The sequence below is a fragment of the Oncorhynchus gorbuscha genome, linkage group LG08 (genome assembly GCF_021184085.1).
Source record: "Oncorhynchus gorbuscha isolate QuinsamMale2020 ecotype Even-year linkage group LG08, OgorEven_v1.0, whole genome shotgun sequence".
NCBI lineage: Eukaryota > Metazoa > Chordata > Actinopteri > Salmoniformes > Salmonidae > Oncorhynchus > Oncorhynchus gorbuscha.
In genome coordinates, this window is record NC_060180.1 from 41752459 (window position 1) to 41771539 (window position 19081).

The following is a 19081-nucleotide window of genomic DNA, read 5'->3' on the forward strand; positions in this document are numbered from 1 at the left end:
TTGATGACAGCTTTGCACACTCTTGGCATTCTCTCAACCAGCTTCACCTGGAATTATTTTCCAACCGTCTTGAAGGAGTTTCCACATATGCTGAGCACTTGTTGGCTGTTTTTCCTTCACTCTGCGGTCCAACTCATCCCAATTGGGTTGAGGTTGGGTGATTGTGGAGGACAGGACATCTGATGCAACACTCCATCACCCTCCTTCTTGGTCAAATTAAGGCCTGATTCTCAGTCTCCTCTGAACAGTTTTTGCAACTGCGCTTAAAGAAACTTTCAAAGTTCTTTAAGTGTTCCAGATTGACTGACCTTCACGTCTTAAAGTAATGATGGACTTTTGTTTCTCTTTGCTTATTTGTGCTGTTCTTGCCAGAATATGGATGTTGTCTTATACCAAATATGGCTATCTTCTGTATACCATCCCTACCTTGTCACAACACAACTGATTGGCTCAAATGGATTAAGGAAAGAAAGGCACACCTGTTAATTGAAATGCATTCCAGGTGACTGCCTCATGAAGCTGGTTGAGAGAATGCCAAGAGTGTGCAAAACCATCAAGGCAAAGGGTGGCTACTTTGAAGAATCTCAAATCAAACATATAGATGTTTAACACTTTTTTGGTTACTACATGATTCCATGTGTGTCATTTCATCATTGATGTCTTCACAATGTAGAAAATAGCACAAAAAAAGGGAAAAAAAGTGGAACGAGTAGGTGTCCAAACATTTGATTGGTACTGAAACAAAATATATACATGTACATACTGCAATTCCAACCACAAAATACAACAATTTGCCTATAATTCTATTTGAGGCTCCACATATCATGGAAAATAATGTTATTGCCAACAACCAATCAGTCTCAAATCCAGCTGCATATAGAAAGTTGAGATTGGCCTTTAGGCAGTGGAGTGGAATATTAGCTAAAAAGACTGGGTACCAGTTATCATGCATTGCAATTTATGCAGGGAGATTTAAAGGTACAAACATTTAGAATACTTTGCATTGCAACAACACAAAAAAAGAGCGAGAGGCTATACAGCTCCTTTATAGTTGTCTACCACATGTTTTATGCTAACTATTAACCCTACAGAAATAAAACATTTACATGTCTACGACATTTTACACATTTCAGAATTCATATCCTCATAATAGAAATGGCTTCCATTTTTTCTTTGAGTGTACACATTTTCTATGATCGAAGTCTTTCTTTCTTGCCCTTGTAAAGGGCCAGTAGTGAGACATTGGCTACTTTGACCACCTTGAAGCAGACACCAGGAATATCACCATCGGAATGTCCCTTTCAACCAAATTCTGCTATCAAGACTTCATCGTTTTCCTGTTGAGAGAGGAGGAAGAGGATTTCAAAACAGTGGTTATGATGAAAAGCCTGGAAATTGTGTAGGACGTTCAAAGGAGGAAAATCCAGGAAACAGATGGCAAACTCATAATAAACCAAAACACAAATCAAAAGTATATGGATGTTCTTGAGGGACTGGAAACGGCTCTTTGTAGGGCCATGGATCAATGTCCAATAATGGGGGGCGTAGAGAGTTAAAATAGTAGAAGGTGCAATTTCAATATGTGGATTTGCATCAACAGTTTATTTTGTTATGTTAGTCACTGCATCACTCAATTAGCCATGTCAGCTAACAATTTTTGGATTGGTAAATTAATCTAGCTCAATGATGTACAATATATAATATAATATGGATTGCTGTTGCTGTGTAATGGCCAATGAGAGGCTTTGAAGCCACCTGATTGGCCATATTGGCACTCCCCTGAAGCAGTCAATTCAATGTTAAGGACAAAATGACATGTATTTAAGTATTTTTTTTGTAGTGGGGATAGTAAAAATAATTAAAAGTTTATACTTTCATGATATTTTAAGGAAAATGTTTTACAATATTTCTACATTTTTTGCTCAAATAATAATTAAAAAGTATGGCAAATTGTAGCAAAAAATTGTAGACAAATGCATTTCTATATTTTTTTAATAATATTTTTATTCACAATGAATGAAAGAAAATGTAAAGACATTGTCCCCTTTGACCTCCCCCAGAATGCCTCCAAACACATTTACAAAGAAAGGCAAAGTCATTGGGTTACATATCAGAAAACAAAAGTGTACAACAATGTTACTTCAATACAAGCAAAAATGTAATAGCCTAACAATTTCAGGTGATTAGGTGATCCTATAGGCCTACAGCAGTAATCTGAAGGGGTGGGGCCAGGAGCACTAATCTGGAGGAAGTGTTTGGAGCTGTTCCAAACAGGATATCATCTGGTCCCCTGTGGAATGAAATGAGTTGGTTGACCCTCAAATGGTAAACTTCATTTTTTCTAATTTTAGGAACAGCATCAGATCTTTGAGTCAAAGAGAGGCTAATGGAGGATTGATAGATTTCCAAACCAATGAAATCCTTCGGCGGGCAAACAGGCAGGCAAAGGCAATGGCATCCAGCTGTCTATTGGTAAGAGAAAAGTTGTTGTTTAATACTCCACACATTTCTGCAACTTCATATCAAATGCTTGGATTGCGTCCTATCTGACAGGTCGCTCCTACCAGGTGGCGTGGCGAGAATCTGTCTCCTCACCACGCGCTCTCACCACTGGTGTCCCCCAGGGCTCTGTTCTAGGCCCTCTCCTATTCTCGCTATACACCAAGTCACTTGGCTCTGTCATAACCTCACATGGTCTCTCCTATCATTGCTATGCAGACGACACACAATTAATCTTCTCCTTTCCCCCTTCTGATGACCAGGTGGCGAATCGCATCTCTGCATGTCTGGCAGACATATCAGTGTGGATGACGGATCACCACCTCAAGCTGAACTGGCAAGACGGAGCTGCTCTTCCTCCCGGGGAAGGACTGCCCGTTCCATGATCTCGCCATCACGGCTGACAACTCCATTGTGTCCTCCTCCCAGAGCGCTAAGAACCTTGGCGTGATCCTGGACAACAAACTGTCGTTCTCAACTAACATCAAGGCGGTGGCCCGTTCCTGTAGGTTCATGCTCTACAACATCCGCAGAGTACGACCCTGCCTCACACAGGAAGCGGCGCAGGTCCTAATCCAGGCACTTGTCATCTCCCGTCTGGATTACTGCAACTCGCTGTTGGCTGGGCTCCCTGCCTGTGCCATTAAACCCCTACAACTCATCCAGAACGCCGCAGCCCGTCTAGTGTTCAACCTTCCCAAGTTCTCTCACGTCACCCCGCTCCTCCGCTCTCTCCACTGGCTTCCAGTTGAAGCTCGCATCCGCTACAAGACCATGGTGCTTGCCTACGGAGCTGTGAGGGGAACGGCACCTCAGTACCTCCAGGCTCTGATCAGGCCCTACACCCAAATAAGGGCACTGCGTTCATCCACCTCTGGCCTGCTCGCCTCCCTACCACTGAGGAAGTACAGTTCCCGCTCAGCTCAGTCAAAACTGTTCGCTGCTCTGGCTCCCCAATGGTGGAACAAACTCCCTCACGACGCCAGGACAGCGGAGTCAATCACCACCTTCCGGAGACACCTGAAACCCCACCTCTTTAAGGAATACCTAGGATAGGATAAAGTAATCCTTCTCACCCCCCTTAAAATATTTAGATGCACTATTGTAAAGTGGTTGTTCCACTGGATGTCATAAGGTGAATGCACCAATTTGTAAGTCGCTCTGGATAAGAGCGTCTGCTAAATGACTTAAATGTAATGTAATGTTAAATGCTTCAGAAAGGGTTTTAAATATAGTGGACCAATAACCTGCCAGACAGGGACAGGATCAGAACGTGTGGGTCAGGTCTGTCAATGGGCCTTTACACCTGTCACATGTACCATCAATATTTGGGTAGAATTTGGATGATCTGGCCTTGCTGAAATGGATACGTTGAAGTACCTTAAACTGTATACGGCTGAGCCGGGCACAAGAGGAGCTTCCTTTTACCCCGAGTAAGGCACCATTCCAGACTTCATCAGCGATCCCTCCACCACGTTCCCTTTCCCACTCAGATCAGATTTTATGGAGTGACGGGTTATCAAGGGACATGATTATCTAAAAAAATATGGGATATGAATCCCTTTATTCGAAAAGGTGTTTTCAAAAGAGCATCCAGACCCGATCCGGGTGATATAATTGAAAAGGTTGGGCCTTGAGTGGAAATAAACTGGCGGATTTGTAAATACCTAAACAAACTTGAATGATGTAGATTCAATTTGATAGAAAGGTCTTCAAATTTGGCAAATGTGCCATCAATATAAAGGTCATGAAACTTAGCGAGGCCATTCCTCTGTCACAGCCTGAAAGCTGAATCCAGTTTGCCTGGAAGGAAGAGGTGATTATTACATATAGGACCTTGACTAGAGAAATCACAGAATTTTTAAAATGTAGATGGAATTGAGTACATATTTTAGAGTATTGACAACAATTGGATTGGATGTGTAGCGCGAAGCTGAAAGAGGGAGATTGGAGGTGACTAAGGCTGATAAAGAGGAAGAGAAACAGGATTTGGCTTCTGTTTGACACCAGTCAGTTTCAGTTTCACCGTGCGCTGCCACTTTAAGAGCGCATGAGCAGTAAGGAAGGAGGAAATAAAGAGGAAAATAAAGAGAGCTCGTTCAGCTCTTTGGGGAGGGGCTCTTGGGTGGCGCGACATTTTGATTCTGTGCTGTAGAAGTTTTGTTTATAAAGTATTTAACTCAATCGTCGGTGTGGTCGCTCTAGGTCGTGGTTGTTTTCGTTTGGGACCGCGCCCGTTATGGATCGCATGGATTAGTAGCAACATTGTTGCGAAGCTTTAACATACAAACCAACGGACAGTCAGACAGTACACCGGCATGCCTGAAGACCACACTTAAGATCTCTTTTTCTCTCTATCGTTCCAGGGCTTTACCCTGCAACAGACTCTATTTTTCCAATGCACTTCCCATTGAAGTTCATTAGAGATGGACTATTGCCCTGCCAGAAGTATTTGGGTGGACATTTTAGTTAAAAGGGAGGTTGCTTGCAAGTTGTGTATTGTTATGTGAACTGTATTGAGGTGAGGGGTACTAATGACATGTGGCCGAGAAGATTGTGGACATTTTTAAGGCCTTTGTTGTGTCTATGAACACCCCCCACATTCATACCCTCTGCACTTATCCACTGGAAGATAATACAGATTATTGCAAATCCTCTGTTGATGACTGGGTTCGTTCTTGTATGAAGTTGCTGTTAAATTGCTCTGCCATTATTATTATTATTGTATGAGGTATTATTGTTGGGTTTACCCCTGTGTTGTGATGTGGGTTTTATATGGTGTGTATTCTCTTTTCTCTCCACTGGCTATCTGGTAAACAGGCTACACTCTAGGCAGTCTCTTCTGCTGATGTGTGTGGGTCTGGTAGTGGTACTCTCTCTATTCTACTCTTCCTTTCAGCAGGGTTAATACCTGCTGATGTGTGTGGGTCTGGTAGTGGTACTCTCTCTATTCTACTCTTCCTTTCGGCAGGGTTAATACCTGCTGATGTGTGTGGGTCTGGTAGTGGTACTCTCTCTATTCTACTCTTCCTTTCGGCAGGGTTAATACCTGCTGATGTGTGTGGGTCTGGTAGTGGTACTCTCTCTATTCTACTCTTCCTTTCAGCAGGGTTAATACCTGCTGATGTGTGTGGGTCTGGTAGTGGTACTCTCTCTATTCTACTCTTCCTTTCAGCAGGGTTAATACCTGCTGATGTGTGTGGGTCTGGTAGTGGTACTCTCTCTATTCTACTCTTCCTTTCAGCAGGGTTAATACCTGCTGATGTGTGTGGGTCTGGTAGTGGTACTCTCTCTATTCTACTCTTCCTTTCAGCAGGGTTAATACCTGCTGATGTGTGTGGGTCTGGTAGTGGTACTCTCTCTATTCTACTCTTCCTTTCAGCAGGGTTAATACCTGCTGATGTGTGTGGGTCTGGTAGTGGTACTCTCTCTATTCTACTCTTCCTTTCAGCCGGGTTAATACCTGCCTGGCGCCCAAACAAAATCTTTCTTTACCGTTTGTTGATCAGGGGAGTAAAGTTCTCATCATGGAGGGAAGACAGGGTACGAGGGATATTGATCCCTAAATATTTGGACTTGGACATAGGAAATGGAATAGTATCCCGTGGCGTTTAATGCTAATTTATTAATAGGAAAACTTTTGAGGTTTAATTTATAACCCGAAAACACACCAAACCTAAGCAGTACGTCCACTACCTCAGGGACACACGCTTCAGGGTCAGATATATATATATATAAAGCAAGTCAAGAGAAAATCTGGAGGACTCCAGGATTCAACTGCATTTTACAGTATATTGAAAGTATTTTTTTTCTTCAATAGGATGGGTCAGGGGTGTGCAACTATAGCTTTTCTTCACAGAAAATACATTAGTGCAACACATTTGGCAGAAAATGTCATCCAATGACAACAGTCCAATGCTGTTTGGCTCGCAGCTATAAGTAAATGAGCTTAAAGTAAAATAATCTAGGTATGTTTTGCAAAAACAATCCATGGCCATCATACTTCTAATGTTTATCATAGAAAGAATGCACTCAGCTACATTTCCTAATGTTTTGCCTGAAGTCAATATTTCATTTTACCAGATACACCTGAGAAAGTACAAGAGAAAAGTAGCTTCAGTCAGAGCTCTGTCTGCTGATGGATGAGAAATAATCTCTGTACCCCCACACATACAATTATCTGTAAGGTCCCTCAGTCATACAGTGAATTTCAAACACAGATTCAACCAAAGACCAGGAGGTTTCCCACTGCCTCACAAAGGACACCTATTGGTAGATGGGTAAGAAAAGAAAAAGCAGACATTGAATATCCCTTTGAGGATGGTCAAGTTATTAATTACACTTTGGATGGTGTATCAATACACCCAGTCACTACAAAGATACAGGCTTCCTTCCTAACTCAGTTGCTGGAGAGGAAGGAAACCATTCAGGGATTTTACAATGAGGCCAATGGTGACTTTAGAACAGTTAGAGTTTAATGGCTGTGAGAGAACTGAGGATGGATCAACAACATTGCAGTTATTCCACAATACTAACCTAAATGACAGTGAAAAGGACACTTGTACAGAATACAAATATTACAAAAAATGCTTCCTGTTTGCGATAAGGCACTAAAGTAAAACTGCGAAGAAATGTACTTTTTGTCCGGAGTACAAAGTGTTACATTTGGGGCAAACACAGCACTACCGTAAGTAACTCTTCATATTTTCAGGCATTGGTGGTGGCTGAATCATGTTATGGATATGCCTGTCATCGGCAAGAACAAGGAAGTTTTTTTTAGGGTAAAAATAAATTAGAGCTAAGCATAGTCAAAAATCCGACAAGGTTCAATATACACGGCAGTTGCTTACCAAGAAGATAGTGAATGTTCCTGAGTGGCAGAGTTACTGTTTTGACAACAGGCTGAAAATCTATGGGAAGACATGAAAATTACTGTCTAGCAATGATCAACAACCAACTTGACAAGAGCTCGAAGAATTTTAAAAGAATAAATGTGCAAATGTTGTACAATCTAGGTGTGTAAAGCACTAAGACTTACCCTGAACGACTCACAGCTTGTAAATCACTGCCAACTGTGATTCTAACATGTATTGACTCATGGGTGTGAATATGTAAATGAGATAGTATTTTTGTATTTCATTGTCAATAAGTTTGCTAAAATATATAAAGACTGTTTCATTTTGTCATTATGGGGTATATAGATGGGTTATACAATTGTATTTAGTCCATTTTTAATTTGGCAGGAGCACAACTAGGGCTGTCTGACAAAAAAATAAAAATCTTTGTCGACCAAGAATCGTTTGTTCTTTCAGCCAAACGTGTTTTTTTCCATATATTGACACACCCTATGTGTTTTAATCAAATCAACTAAACTCAGCAAAAAAATAAATGTCCTCTCACTGTCAACTGCGTTTATCTTCAGCAAACTTAACATGTGTAAAAATGTGTATGAACATAACAAGATTCAACAACTGAGACATAAACTAAACAAGTTCCACAGACATGGTAAGGCACCTGCACCGCCCGCAACCGCTGGGCTCTCCAGAGTGTGGTTCGGTTTGTCCAACGCATCATCGGGGGCAAACTACCTGCCCTCCAGGACACCTAAAGCATCCGATGTCACAGGAAGGCCAAAAAGATCATCAAGGACAACAACCACCGGCGCCACTGCCTGTTCACCCCACTATCATCCAGAAGACGAGGTCAGTTCAGGTGCATCAAAGCTGGGATCGAGAGACTGAAACTCAAGGACATCACTGTTAAACAGCCATCTAACAGAGAGGCTGCTGCCAACACACAAGACTTGAAATCCCTGGCCATTTTAATAAATGGAACACTAGTCACTAATAAGGTTTACTGCATTACTTATCTCGTATGTATTTTAATGACCTGACTAGATCATAAAGGAACAATTGTCCAGACAGAGGATTGAGTTAATGAATTGATGGTTTATTAAATCAACTTTACACAGGCTACTGTTTGGCCGTAGCCCACGCCAAATAAATGAAAGATAACCCACAAGCCAACCGTGACCTTCTCTTGTGAAGCCCAGACGTAAGAGAGAGAACAAAGGCTAAACCTGGTCTTAACTTCCAATGCTCCATCCCCCTGCCCAACCCCCCTCCACGCTACTCCGCCAACCGCCAGGATGCCCGGCATCAGAACATTCCCGTGATTGGTAGATAGCAGATTGATTGGCATGTCGGACCCCGCGAACACTGGGTACTGGTAAGTACAACACAACCACCTACTTGCCTAACACACAGCTGTCTGTGCGGGTCGCTACAGTATATACTGTATTCTATTGTATCTTAGTCTATGCTGCTCTGACATTCAGCATCCATATTTTTATATATTTTTAATTCCATTCCTTTACTTAGATTTGTGTGTATTGTTGTGACATTGTTAGATATTACTTGTCAGATATTAATGCACTGTTGGAGCTAGAAACACAAGCATCTTGCTACATCCGCAATAACATCTGCTAAACACGGGTATGTGACCAATCTCATTTTATTTGACACCAGCAACATTTCAGTCGCACCTTGCGCCACACACTTGTCTGTACATCAAGCATGTAAACTGTTTGCTTACCCGGTCTATAGCAAGCTGTGCCACACATTGGTGGAATAATTTAATGAGCTAAATGTAAACACGATGTTGATTTCACAGGTTAAAAAAGGAATGATATAAACTGCGTTTTTGGTGGGGTTGAACCGGTTCAAAACTTTATTTTGCTTGTCGGAAACAGTAAGTGGTTCTGTTCAGATCGAAACGATTGGAAAATAAATTCGTGAGCATTTTGTATAAGCTAACCTGTAACGGAAACATCTGTAGTTACATGGAACAACTATTGGTCTGGGAATGTGAGGGCTGCATAATTATTATCTGGCGTGCTCACAACATCACATAGGTGTGGAGGGAAATAAGCTGTCAAGAAGAGAGGACAGCAGCCAAACGAACACCCTACAACAAAATAATTTATCCTATATGGACACTGAAAGAGAGCTTTGGTAAACTGACATATCGCTAACCCACTATAGCATTCTCATATAATACATTCTAACGTGATTTTATACTCACCCATTGCGCCTGCTTCCGTACACACACACGGGGAAAAAAACCACACGCAGGATTCTTATCACATGACCTACGCAGTCCGTACCAATAATTTGGGAAATCAATGAAATCCCACGTTCATGGGCTTTATGACGAAGTCTCGCGAGTTTTCCCGTGTGATCTTGATTGCTGTCGCTGAAGAGTAGGAGGAAAATATCAGGTACAGTATTTAAAACAATATATTTTCTTTACCAAAACATAGTTGACTCCTACAAATAGATATTCGCGTTCCTAAACTGACCCTGTGCTTATTTATGTCTGATAGAAATTCATTGAGGCCAAATAGATGGAGTTGTTCTGCTTGATAGCGGCCAGGCTTCAATGTTGTGGTTTTCGTCGAAGGCCGCAGTATTACGTTTCCGGCTTATACCAAAAGGACAGTCACTCAGTTCCCCAACTTTATTTACGAATACGTTACTGACGTTAAAATGACGTACATGGCAATCTCATACAACAATTTTACAGCATTGCAGTTATTCTATTTTAACCTGGCTTCTATGTGCTATGATACATTTAACCGGCCGTCATTGTAAATAATAATTTGTTCTTAACGGACTTGCCTAGTTAAATAAATAAAATAACCTAAATAACTCACTGTACCATTACTGTACAGCAGTACACCCACTAACTGCATCGTTAAACATTAAGCCTTAGTTTTATTAGTGAAATGGCAATGATCATCAGAAAGAAACATGTTTTTGCAGAACAATTCATGATGAGTTATGCTGAAAAGCCGGAGGAGATAACGAGAGAGGAGTGGATGGAAAAGCTCAACAATGTCCACATTCAGAGAGCTGACATGAACAGGCTCATCATGAACTACCTGGTGACCGGTACAGTAAACCATGCACACACACAAACATAGGCATACCAAGAAATACCAGGTGCACAAAAAGGTTCTCTAAACAGATAATTGTATGTATTTGATATCAACAGAGGGGTTTAAGGAGGCAGCTGAGAAGTTCCGTATGGAGTCTGGAATTGAGCCCAGTGTGGACCTGGATTCTCTGGATGAGAGGATAAAGATCCGGGAGATGATCCTGAAGGGACAGATACAGGAGGCCATTGCACTCATCAACAGCTTGCACCCAGAACTGCTCGACACAAACCGCTACCTGTACTTTCACCTACAGGTAAAAAGCAGATGGCCTCTCCCTTTATTCTTCTGGCACTCTTATGTGCAGTGTTCCCTTTATTCCCTGCAATCTGTTCCTCTCACTATCCTTTTCTTTTGTCCACCCCCCCCCTCTGACCGTCCCCTCATACTGATCTGCCCCTCTGCAGCAGCAGCACCTGATTGAGCTGATCCGTCTGAGGGAGACTGAGGCAGCACTAGAGTTTGCTCAGTCCCAGCTGGCCGAGCAGGGGGAGGAGAGCAGAGAGTGTCTGACAGAGATGGAGAGAACCCTGGCCCTGCTGGCCTTCGACAACCCTGAGGAGTCGCCCTTCGGAGACCTCCTCAACACGATGCAGAGGCAGAAGGTGAGGCTTTAATGTCGCATCATAATCTAGAAATAGATAACTTATTGCTTTGTAATTGTACGTTTCTACTATTTAATTTGATTTCTTCAGTATTTGAACTTTTGACTACATTATTGCTGATTTCATGTTCTTCTTGTCCACTGTGTGCTTCCTGAAGGTATGGAGTGAAGTGAACCAGTCTGTGCTGGACTACGAGAACAGAGAGTCAACGCCCAAACTGGCCAAGCTCCTCAAACTGCTCCTGTGGGCTCAGAACGAACTTGACCAAAAGAAAGTCAAGTACCCCAAAATGACAGACCTCAGCAAGGGCACGATCGAGGACCCAAAGTGACCGCACACCAGGCTATGTGTGCCGTGGGAAACTAAACGGACTCACCTACTCCCCTCCTATCTATTTATGCTCCGACACAGACTGACTCATACTACTTTTCTTTTTTTGTGTGGGTTGCTTTTTGGGAGACTTTGATAACATGGACTGTGCAAACTTGATGGTTTGTATTTTTAAAGTGACTTTCTGACTGAAACTTCAACATCTGAAATATAAACCCTTGTATTTTAATGAAGTAAAATTAGACTTTTGTTTCATGTCTCCGATAGATGGTTACATATTTCACAGTTTCACTATTTTTTTCTGTCTACTGGCAGGGAAAGTTAGCAATCTTTGCATATGGAGGATGTGTTTAAAGCCTAAATTAGGCTCTCGGGACTATAATGTGTCAACCTAGAAGAGGAATGAAGGTGTGGTGTTTGGGTAGAACGATTGGTTCCCATTGCTGTGGTCCACTGTCAACATTGTTTTATTTTTCTGAACAAAAACATGCACATTTGAGTTGAATGCTATAGGATAGGGGCCAAAGCTTCTGGGTACTGATGGTGAATGCTTCTAAGCTGCCAATGCCCTGTATCTTTGTCAGAGTTTTATTGCAACTTTAGTTTTCATCCTGTGTTATCTTGAACAAACAAGACAATAATGTGAATACATACAGAGACATCCACTCAGTTCACGGTGGCTGTTTTGCAACCGGATTATTTACATGTATGGAATAAAATACTCTTTTGGAACACTTGATATGCCTAGGTTGTTGTTCATTATATTTGCAACAAAAAATATGTAATGATGATATTGTGTGTGTTATTGTCATCTGTGTGCTAGTTACCGATAGCTTACTTTCTCACAGGATGGAACAAGTAAGAAATGTTTTAGACACCAATGTGCAGGAATCTCACTTTTCCCCCATCTGATTGCAGGTTATATATTGGTACCTATGCTTGGTACCTTAGGCAGAGGAGCCAACTCATTGAAGATGTTCTGCAGCGTCCCTGGCTGTCCTATGAAGGATGACAACACCAACTACATCGCAACAGAGGATCATCAGACATGCTTTTGCCAAGGGCAGGGTAGAGCATCCATCCCGTAAGTGGTAGACCTACAACATTTAGGATGATATGGCCATTATAGACTAACATTCTGTAGTAGCTGGCTATATTGGGCTGGGATGTGTGGTTCTTCTCATATGGACCCTGCTAAGTTTTGCTGTGCAATCCAATCAGGTATTTATGGAAGCTTGTTCCCGCCAACCCCCCTCCCCAAAAAATATCTGACTTTGTTATGAAATAGTTAGTCACAATCTCATGATGACTTCTCATAATTATAAGTCATTATCTTTTTATTTAACTATGCAAGACAGTTAAGGAGAAATTCTTATTTGCAATGACAGCCTACCCCAGCCATGGGACTCCCAATCACAGCTGGATGTGCTGGTTTGTGATACAGCCTGGATTCAAACCAGGGACTGTAGTGACACCTCTTGCACTGAGATGCAGTGCCTTAGACCACTGTGCCACTTGGGAGCCAAATACATTTAGGTGATCTGTATCACATGAATCCAATGTGCACTTTGCCTGCATGAACTTTCAAGGATAGCCTTATGTATATCCTATAGCCAATCACACATTGTGTGTGTGTATGCGAGAGAGAGTTTGTGGTGGTATCGTCCCATATTAATGGATTGGAGAGTTTTGTTGATGTGAGTTAGTGCCTGTATGATGACATCTGGTTTATCAGATGTAATTAATTTCTCTAACACTTTCAGTTAATAGCTCAGGCATTTATTTCCTTAAATCACTGAACACCGCTTTTGCTCATTTGCAGTTCATTGTTTAATTCCAGCATTCCAGCATTTGAATCCATTTCTACATTGCACTGTGTTATTATTTACACACTGTGGTGTTTCTCTTGTCTTAGTATGCCTCTATGTAAACATAAGAGTGGGAGTTCTACGACTAGAGGGCGAAAGGTCTGTCCTCCTGAAATTGTTGACTGTTTTTGTACTTGCTAGGATTTCTCAGCTGTTAGCTGCCAATGGCATGTTCTCTTACTGGCAATACAACGGATGATTGACATTTTTTTTAATCATTACTGAATTATTTAATGTAACAAATCAAACATTAAACCTTGTAAACAATTCATGGTAATTTGTTAACCTTGTAAATGATTCATTTAGACCCCGTGTTTATTTTCTTGTGTGTTGTTGCTCTGCTATTAAAAGAGACAGGTAGTTATTTGAGACTTTTTATGGTAATTCATTAACTCAATTCAATTCATTAAAGGGGCAATCTGGGAATGGTACATTCATTATTTTTTAACTTAAAAAATATATATATATAGCCATTGATTCTTGATTTTACTCCACCAACCCAAAATATAAGCTTGTTTTACTCCATTGTTTGTAAACAAACACTGTGTCTATGGAATTGAGTGGTTACATTTCTCCTGCCCCATTCCTCAGCTGTTTACCAAATAAAGTGGTGGGGACGGTGCTTTATTCTTTGAATCCCAGATTGCCCCTCAACCTGCAGATCTATTCAATGTCCATGATCCAAACATACTATCTCGTAATAATGACTTACTATCTCATTATTATGAGTTAATTGATAATGCCAGAGAAGCCGGTGTTTGGAGGATATATTGGCACAGGTGTTGTTAGTCGAGTGCCAGCAAACCGTAATGATTTATATATTTTCTTATACTTTAATTTTATTAATTTATACATACAATTTCATCCATCCACAAGATATAGTCTCGACACAAATCTAGGGTTGCTACCCAAGCCGGCTGGTTGTTTGTATTATCGGTTTGGTTGCCAGAGACAGGACCCAGTCGTTCAATCTTTTTGTTCTACATTTATGGACACGATCCAGTCGTTTGTTCGAAATGTTCCTGCATGCTAGCTAGCCAACTACAGCTAACTTAGTCACATAAGACAAACAGCAAAGTGGCTGCATTTGTTTGTTTAAGCTGTTTTCGAGTGACATGAATTTGGATACATCCATAACAATGAGCTAATGATGTGATTTCACTGGGCATAGAACATGTGCTCTCTTGTCAGGACAATGTGGAGCTAGCCAAAAACACAGCTAACACAATCACTTAAAACTGAAGCTGGAAATAAAGCAAATGAGCTGCACTTTGTTTAATTTCAGCTGCTTTTTTATTGATGGTTCTTTATATATATATATCCATAAAAATGATGCTGATTCATGATTTCGACTGGCTGAGAAAAGCTGCCTGTCTGTCTCATCCCGACTTGTTCAACATTACTATGGGACAGCTGGAGATCGAATTTCAATATTGAGACAATGTTGCAAATGTCAGACAGAGAGCAAGGTTTATACAAATATCTGCTGTTGAAACCAAATGTAATTCTAAAAGAAATGTGAGATAATGTCTAGATGCTTTTTATAGTGGAGATCAAGTTTATAAATTGCCTGGCTGGGTTGATGGAACAGAGTAAATAGGCATTTTAACCTCAGCTTTAACCGGTGGTCATTTGTGGAATAGACACTGGCTGGAATGCGGTTTTACCCAATAGGATTCAGGATTAGACCCACCCTAATTATGACTTCCTATATCATTATTTTGACTTACTATGAGATAGTAGACTTACTAGTTACTAATTATGATTTACTATCTCGCAGTCAGATTTTTTGGGGGGGAGGGTGGCGTGAACGGGCTTCCATAGTTATCATCCAGGTTATGTAGCATAGAGTTTAAAGAATATTGCACAGTCATTATGGAGCGCGAACGCCTATGTTGGATGGATGTACTAGGCAGCGATACCCCGGGTGGAAAAGAGTGCATTCAAACTGGTTTTCATAGGGACTGAGTAACTTATTTAACTTACTTCCTGGTGTAACAAACCGTTAGCAGGAAGAACTGCGTGTCTGGAAAAGAAAACGGACACGTGGATTATCATTGCTCCTCTAGTTCCAGGCAAGAGCCACGGAAATAAAAACCATCCTCTCTGTGGCTATCTGTCCTTATTCTCCCGTGCTCTTCACATCACACTGCAATACAATAACGGATCCTCGTTAAACGAAAGGAAATGATACGTGGGCGCGAACATCGATCAAAGCGTTTCTTTTTGTCGGCTTTCCTCACTCATTCCATAGCCCACTGAACTGCGACGCGCAGGAAAAAGCACATCTCAAACATCAGCATCTCTTGTTGAATGGCAATTCTGCAAAAACATGGAAAGATCTCTGGTCCAGATTTGGTCTGCCTCAAAGAAACCCCGCCAGATTTCGGTGACGCCGGAGGTCATCAGAAGAATTGGAGTGAACATAACACGAACTGGCCCAGGTGAGTTAACGAAGCAAGATTTTAGTTTCCATCATTTCCCCCATAGACTAAAACTACCACGTTGAAATTACGGACGTTTTCTTAGGTTTGTAATAACATAACACTATATGAGAGATATCTTAGCTAGTTCCTTATTTTGCAAATGCCCTACAAGTTAGAAATGATTTGAGCTCTTGGTGGGTTACTGAAAGTAATTGGCATTGGCAAATTTAATTTTCAGAACATTTTCTCTCCCTTGATGTAAGCAAACAAAAAGAACGACTCATACAAATGTAGCTTTGTGTTTGATACTTTTGAGTCTTCCCTAAAAGTTGACACAAAGTGTAGACCTACAATGAAGCCATACTGTAACCATATGAAATGTAGCTAACACTGCTGTGAGGGGCACCCCCCCCCCAAATACTTGACTTTTAATCAGATACCTGTCAGTCAGCTGGTGGTCTCCAGGTTATGTTACTAAGCTGCACACACACACCTTTTGGGACTTTCAAAGTTACTAGGAAGTCTGATAGTCAGGCATTTTATATAATTTTCTTAGCATCCATCATAGCCTTATCTTTGTCTTGTCAACTAAGGATTCAGCCAAAACTAATATCACGAGATGTAGGCTTAACCTAACTAGTTAGTACAATTTAGCATAGATACAATTTATACATTGGAAGTAAAGTGAATACGCCTAGTTGGTTAAGTTTAACGTTCTACATGTCTCATGAGCCCCATTTGCTGTTTTTAAAATGTAGAAAAGCTAAATAAATGTACCCACTTGGTTTTACTGAGAATACCCACTCTCACACCTACCTACTCTCTCAAACACACCATTGTCTTTGCTGAACAATCATTCCCTGCACCCGCTCTGCAGACCCCTGGCGCGGGTATGGACAGTGGTGCTACTGCTGGGGACCTGTCTGCTGTACTGTGCCCGCGTGGCCATGCCCATCTGTGCCGTCAACATGGCTGAGAAGTTTAACTGGACCAAGAGGGAACAGGGCATGGTGCTGGGCAGCTTCTTCTGGGGCTACTGCTTCACACAGTTCCTTGGAGGCTACGTCAGCGACAGGTGGGCAACGAGAGGAGATGATTATAGAGTTATTGTCTGTTTGCTCATAAATTTGCACATAAATTGCCTGTTTGCACAACCTGCAGCTGCGCTCACTACATACAATAGCTACAATAAACAGTGTACATTGCATTACATTTATTCACCTTTAAACACAGATGGACAATCGGATGATATGAGACCTGCGATTTGAGAAATAGCCCAAGACTTTGTCTGTTTTACACATTTGTTTTACATCATACAGCTGCTCCATTGGTACAATTGACTATAAAACAATACATTTTATATAACTCATATTCACTTCAAAACACCCATTTGCCCAAAAAGCAAAATAACTCCTGAGGGGATGGTGATAGAATGTCATGGTGCAGAGATACTACTGTACATGCTACAGAGTATAAAGGGAGTGTAGTTTTAGGAGCCAATACCCATTTCAGACAGAAGATGGAGTAATTTACCTTAAATTATAAGGCAGTGTTTATATGGCCCCCTTTCAAACAGCCCCTTATTTAGCACTTATTTGCTTTTTCAACATGTTTTTTGTTACAGCCTTATTCTAAAATTGAATAAAACAAATGTTATTTTATTTCACCTTTTATTTAACCAGGTAGGCCAGTTGAGAACAAGTTCTCATTTACAATTCCTCATAAATCTACACACAATCCCCCCTAAATGACAAAGCGAAAACAGATTTTTAGACATTTTTGCTAATTTATAAAAAATAAAAATCGGAAATACCTTATTTACATAAGTACTTGCTTTGCTTATGAGACTTGAAATTGAGTTCAGGTGGATCCTGTTTCCATTGATCATATTTTATTGGAATCCACCTGTGGTAAATTCTATTGATTGGACATGATTTGGAAAGGCACACACCTGTCTATATAAGGTCCCACAGTTGACAGTGCATGTCAGAGCAGAAACCAAGCCATGAGGTCGAAGGAATTGTCCATGGAGCTCCGAGACAGGATTGTGTCGAGGCACAGATCTGGGGAAGGGTACCAACACATTTATGCAGCATTGAAGGTCCCCAAGAACATGATGGACTCCATTATTGTGATATGGAAGAAGTTTGGAACCACCGAGAACCTTCCTAGAGCTGTCCGCCCGGCAAAACTGAGCAATTTGGTGAGAAGGGACTTGGTCAGGGAGGTGACCAAGAACCCCATGGTTACTCTTTGATTTGATGAGTCCAAATGAGGACTAAAAGAGATTCTAATCTTCCAAGAGTCCTTCAACATTAAAATACAATTTATAATACGGTCACATTTTCACGTAACACACTGTTACAGACATAACACACTGTTACAGACATAACACACTGTTACAGACATAACACACGGTTACAGACATAATACACTGTTACAGACATAATACACTGTTACAGACATAACACACGGTTACAGACATAATACACTGTTACAGACATAACACACTGTTACAGACATAACACACTGTTACAGACATAACACGCTGTTACAGACATAATACACTGTTATAGACATAATACACTGTTATAGACATAATACACTGTTACAGACATAACACACGGTTAGAGACATAACACACTGTTACAGACATAACACACTGTTACAGACATAACACACTGTTACAGACATAACACACTATTACAGACATAACACACTGTTACAGACATAACACACTATTACAGACATAACACACTGTTACAGAAATAACACACGGTTACAGACATAATACACTGTTACAGACATAATACACTGTTACAGACATAACACACGGTTACAGACATAATACACTGTTACAGACATAACACACTGTTACAGACATAACACACTGTTACAGACATAATACACTGTTACAGACATAACACACTGTTACAGACATAACACACTGTTACAGACATAATACACTGTTACAGACATAATACACTGTTATAGACATAATACACTGTTATAGACATAATACACTGTTACAGACATAACACACGGTTAGAGACATAACACACTGTTACAGACATAACACACTGTTACAGACATAACACACTGTTACAGACATAACACACTATTACAGACATAACACACTGTTACAGACATAACACACTATTACAGACATAACACACTGTTACAGAAATAACACACTGTTACAGCCATAATACACTGTTACAGACATAACACACTGTTACAGACATAACACACTGTTACAGACATAACACACTGTTACAGACATTACACACTGTTACAGACATAACACACTGTTACAGACATAACACACTGTTACAGACATAACACACTGTTACAGAC

General features: G+C 40.8%; 2 protein-coding genes and 1 long non-coding RNA gene across 3 annotated transcripts; 2 read left to right on the top strand and 1 right to left on the bottom strand.

Moving 5' to 3' along the window:
- Positions 1-640: 640 nt before the first annotated feature.
- Positions 641-8812, bottom strand: LOC124041678. The gene is made up of 3 exons (XR_006839976.1): positions 8014-8812; positions 7350-7409; positions 641-1337 (listed from the first exon to the last, which is right to left on the bottom strand). It is a non-coding gene; the product is annotated as an uncharacterized LOC124041678 (long non-coding RNA).
- An 855-nt stretch (positions 8813-9667) lies between these two features.
- On the top strand, positions 9668-12167 carry LOC124041677 (glucose-induced degradation protein 8-B homolog). The gene is made up of 5 exons (XM_046359546.1): positions 9668-9778; positions 10323-10451; positions 10555-10751; positions 10903-11100; positions 11258-12167. Exons 2-5 carry the CDS (start codon positions 10331-10333, stop codon positions 11429-11431), a joined length of 690 nt encoding a protein of 229 aa, XP_046215502.1. The 5' UTR covers positions 9668-9778; positions 10323-10330; the 3' UTR covers positions 11432-12167.
- Positions 12168-15004: 2837 nt separating this feature from the next.
- On the top strand, positions 15005-16799 carry LOC124040869 (solute carrier family 17 member 9-like; the record flags this gene model as incomplete). The annotated part of the gene is given in 2 exon segments (XM_046357976.1): positions 15005-15742; positions 16602-16799. Coding segments are annotated over 2 exon segments (329 nt in total), but the record flags the coding sequence as incomplete, so codon positions are not given.
- Positions 16800-19081: the final 2282 nt, after the last annotated feature.

Excerpts from the sequence above, each read along its gene's own strand:
- LOC124041677 (XM_046359546.1), top strand. The coding sequence starts at position 10,331 with ATGATGAGTTATGCTGAAAAGCCGGAGGAGATAACGAGAGAGGAGTGG. Across the intron at positions 10,452-10,554 it reads CATGAACTACCTGGTGACCG|AGGGGTTTAAGGAGGCAGCT; the intron begins GTACAGTAAACC and ends TGATATCAACAG. Across the intron at positions 11,101-11,257 it reads ACACGATGCAGAGGCAGAAG|GTATGGAGTGAAGTGAACCA; the intron begins GTGAGGCTTTAA and ends TGCTTCCTGAAG.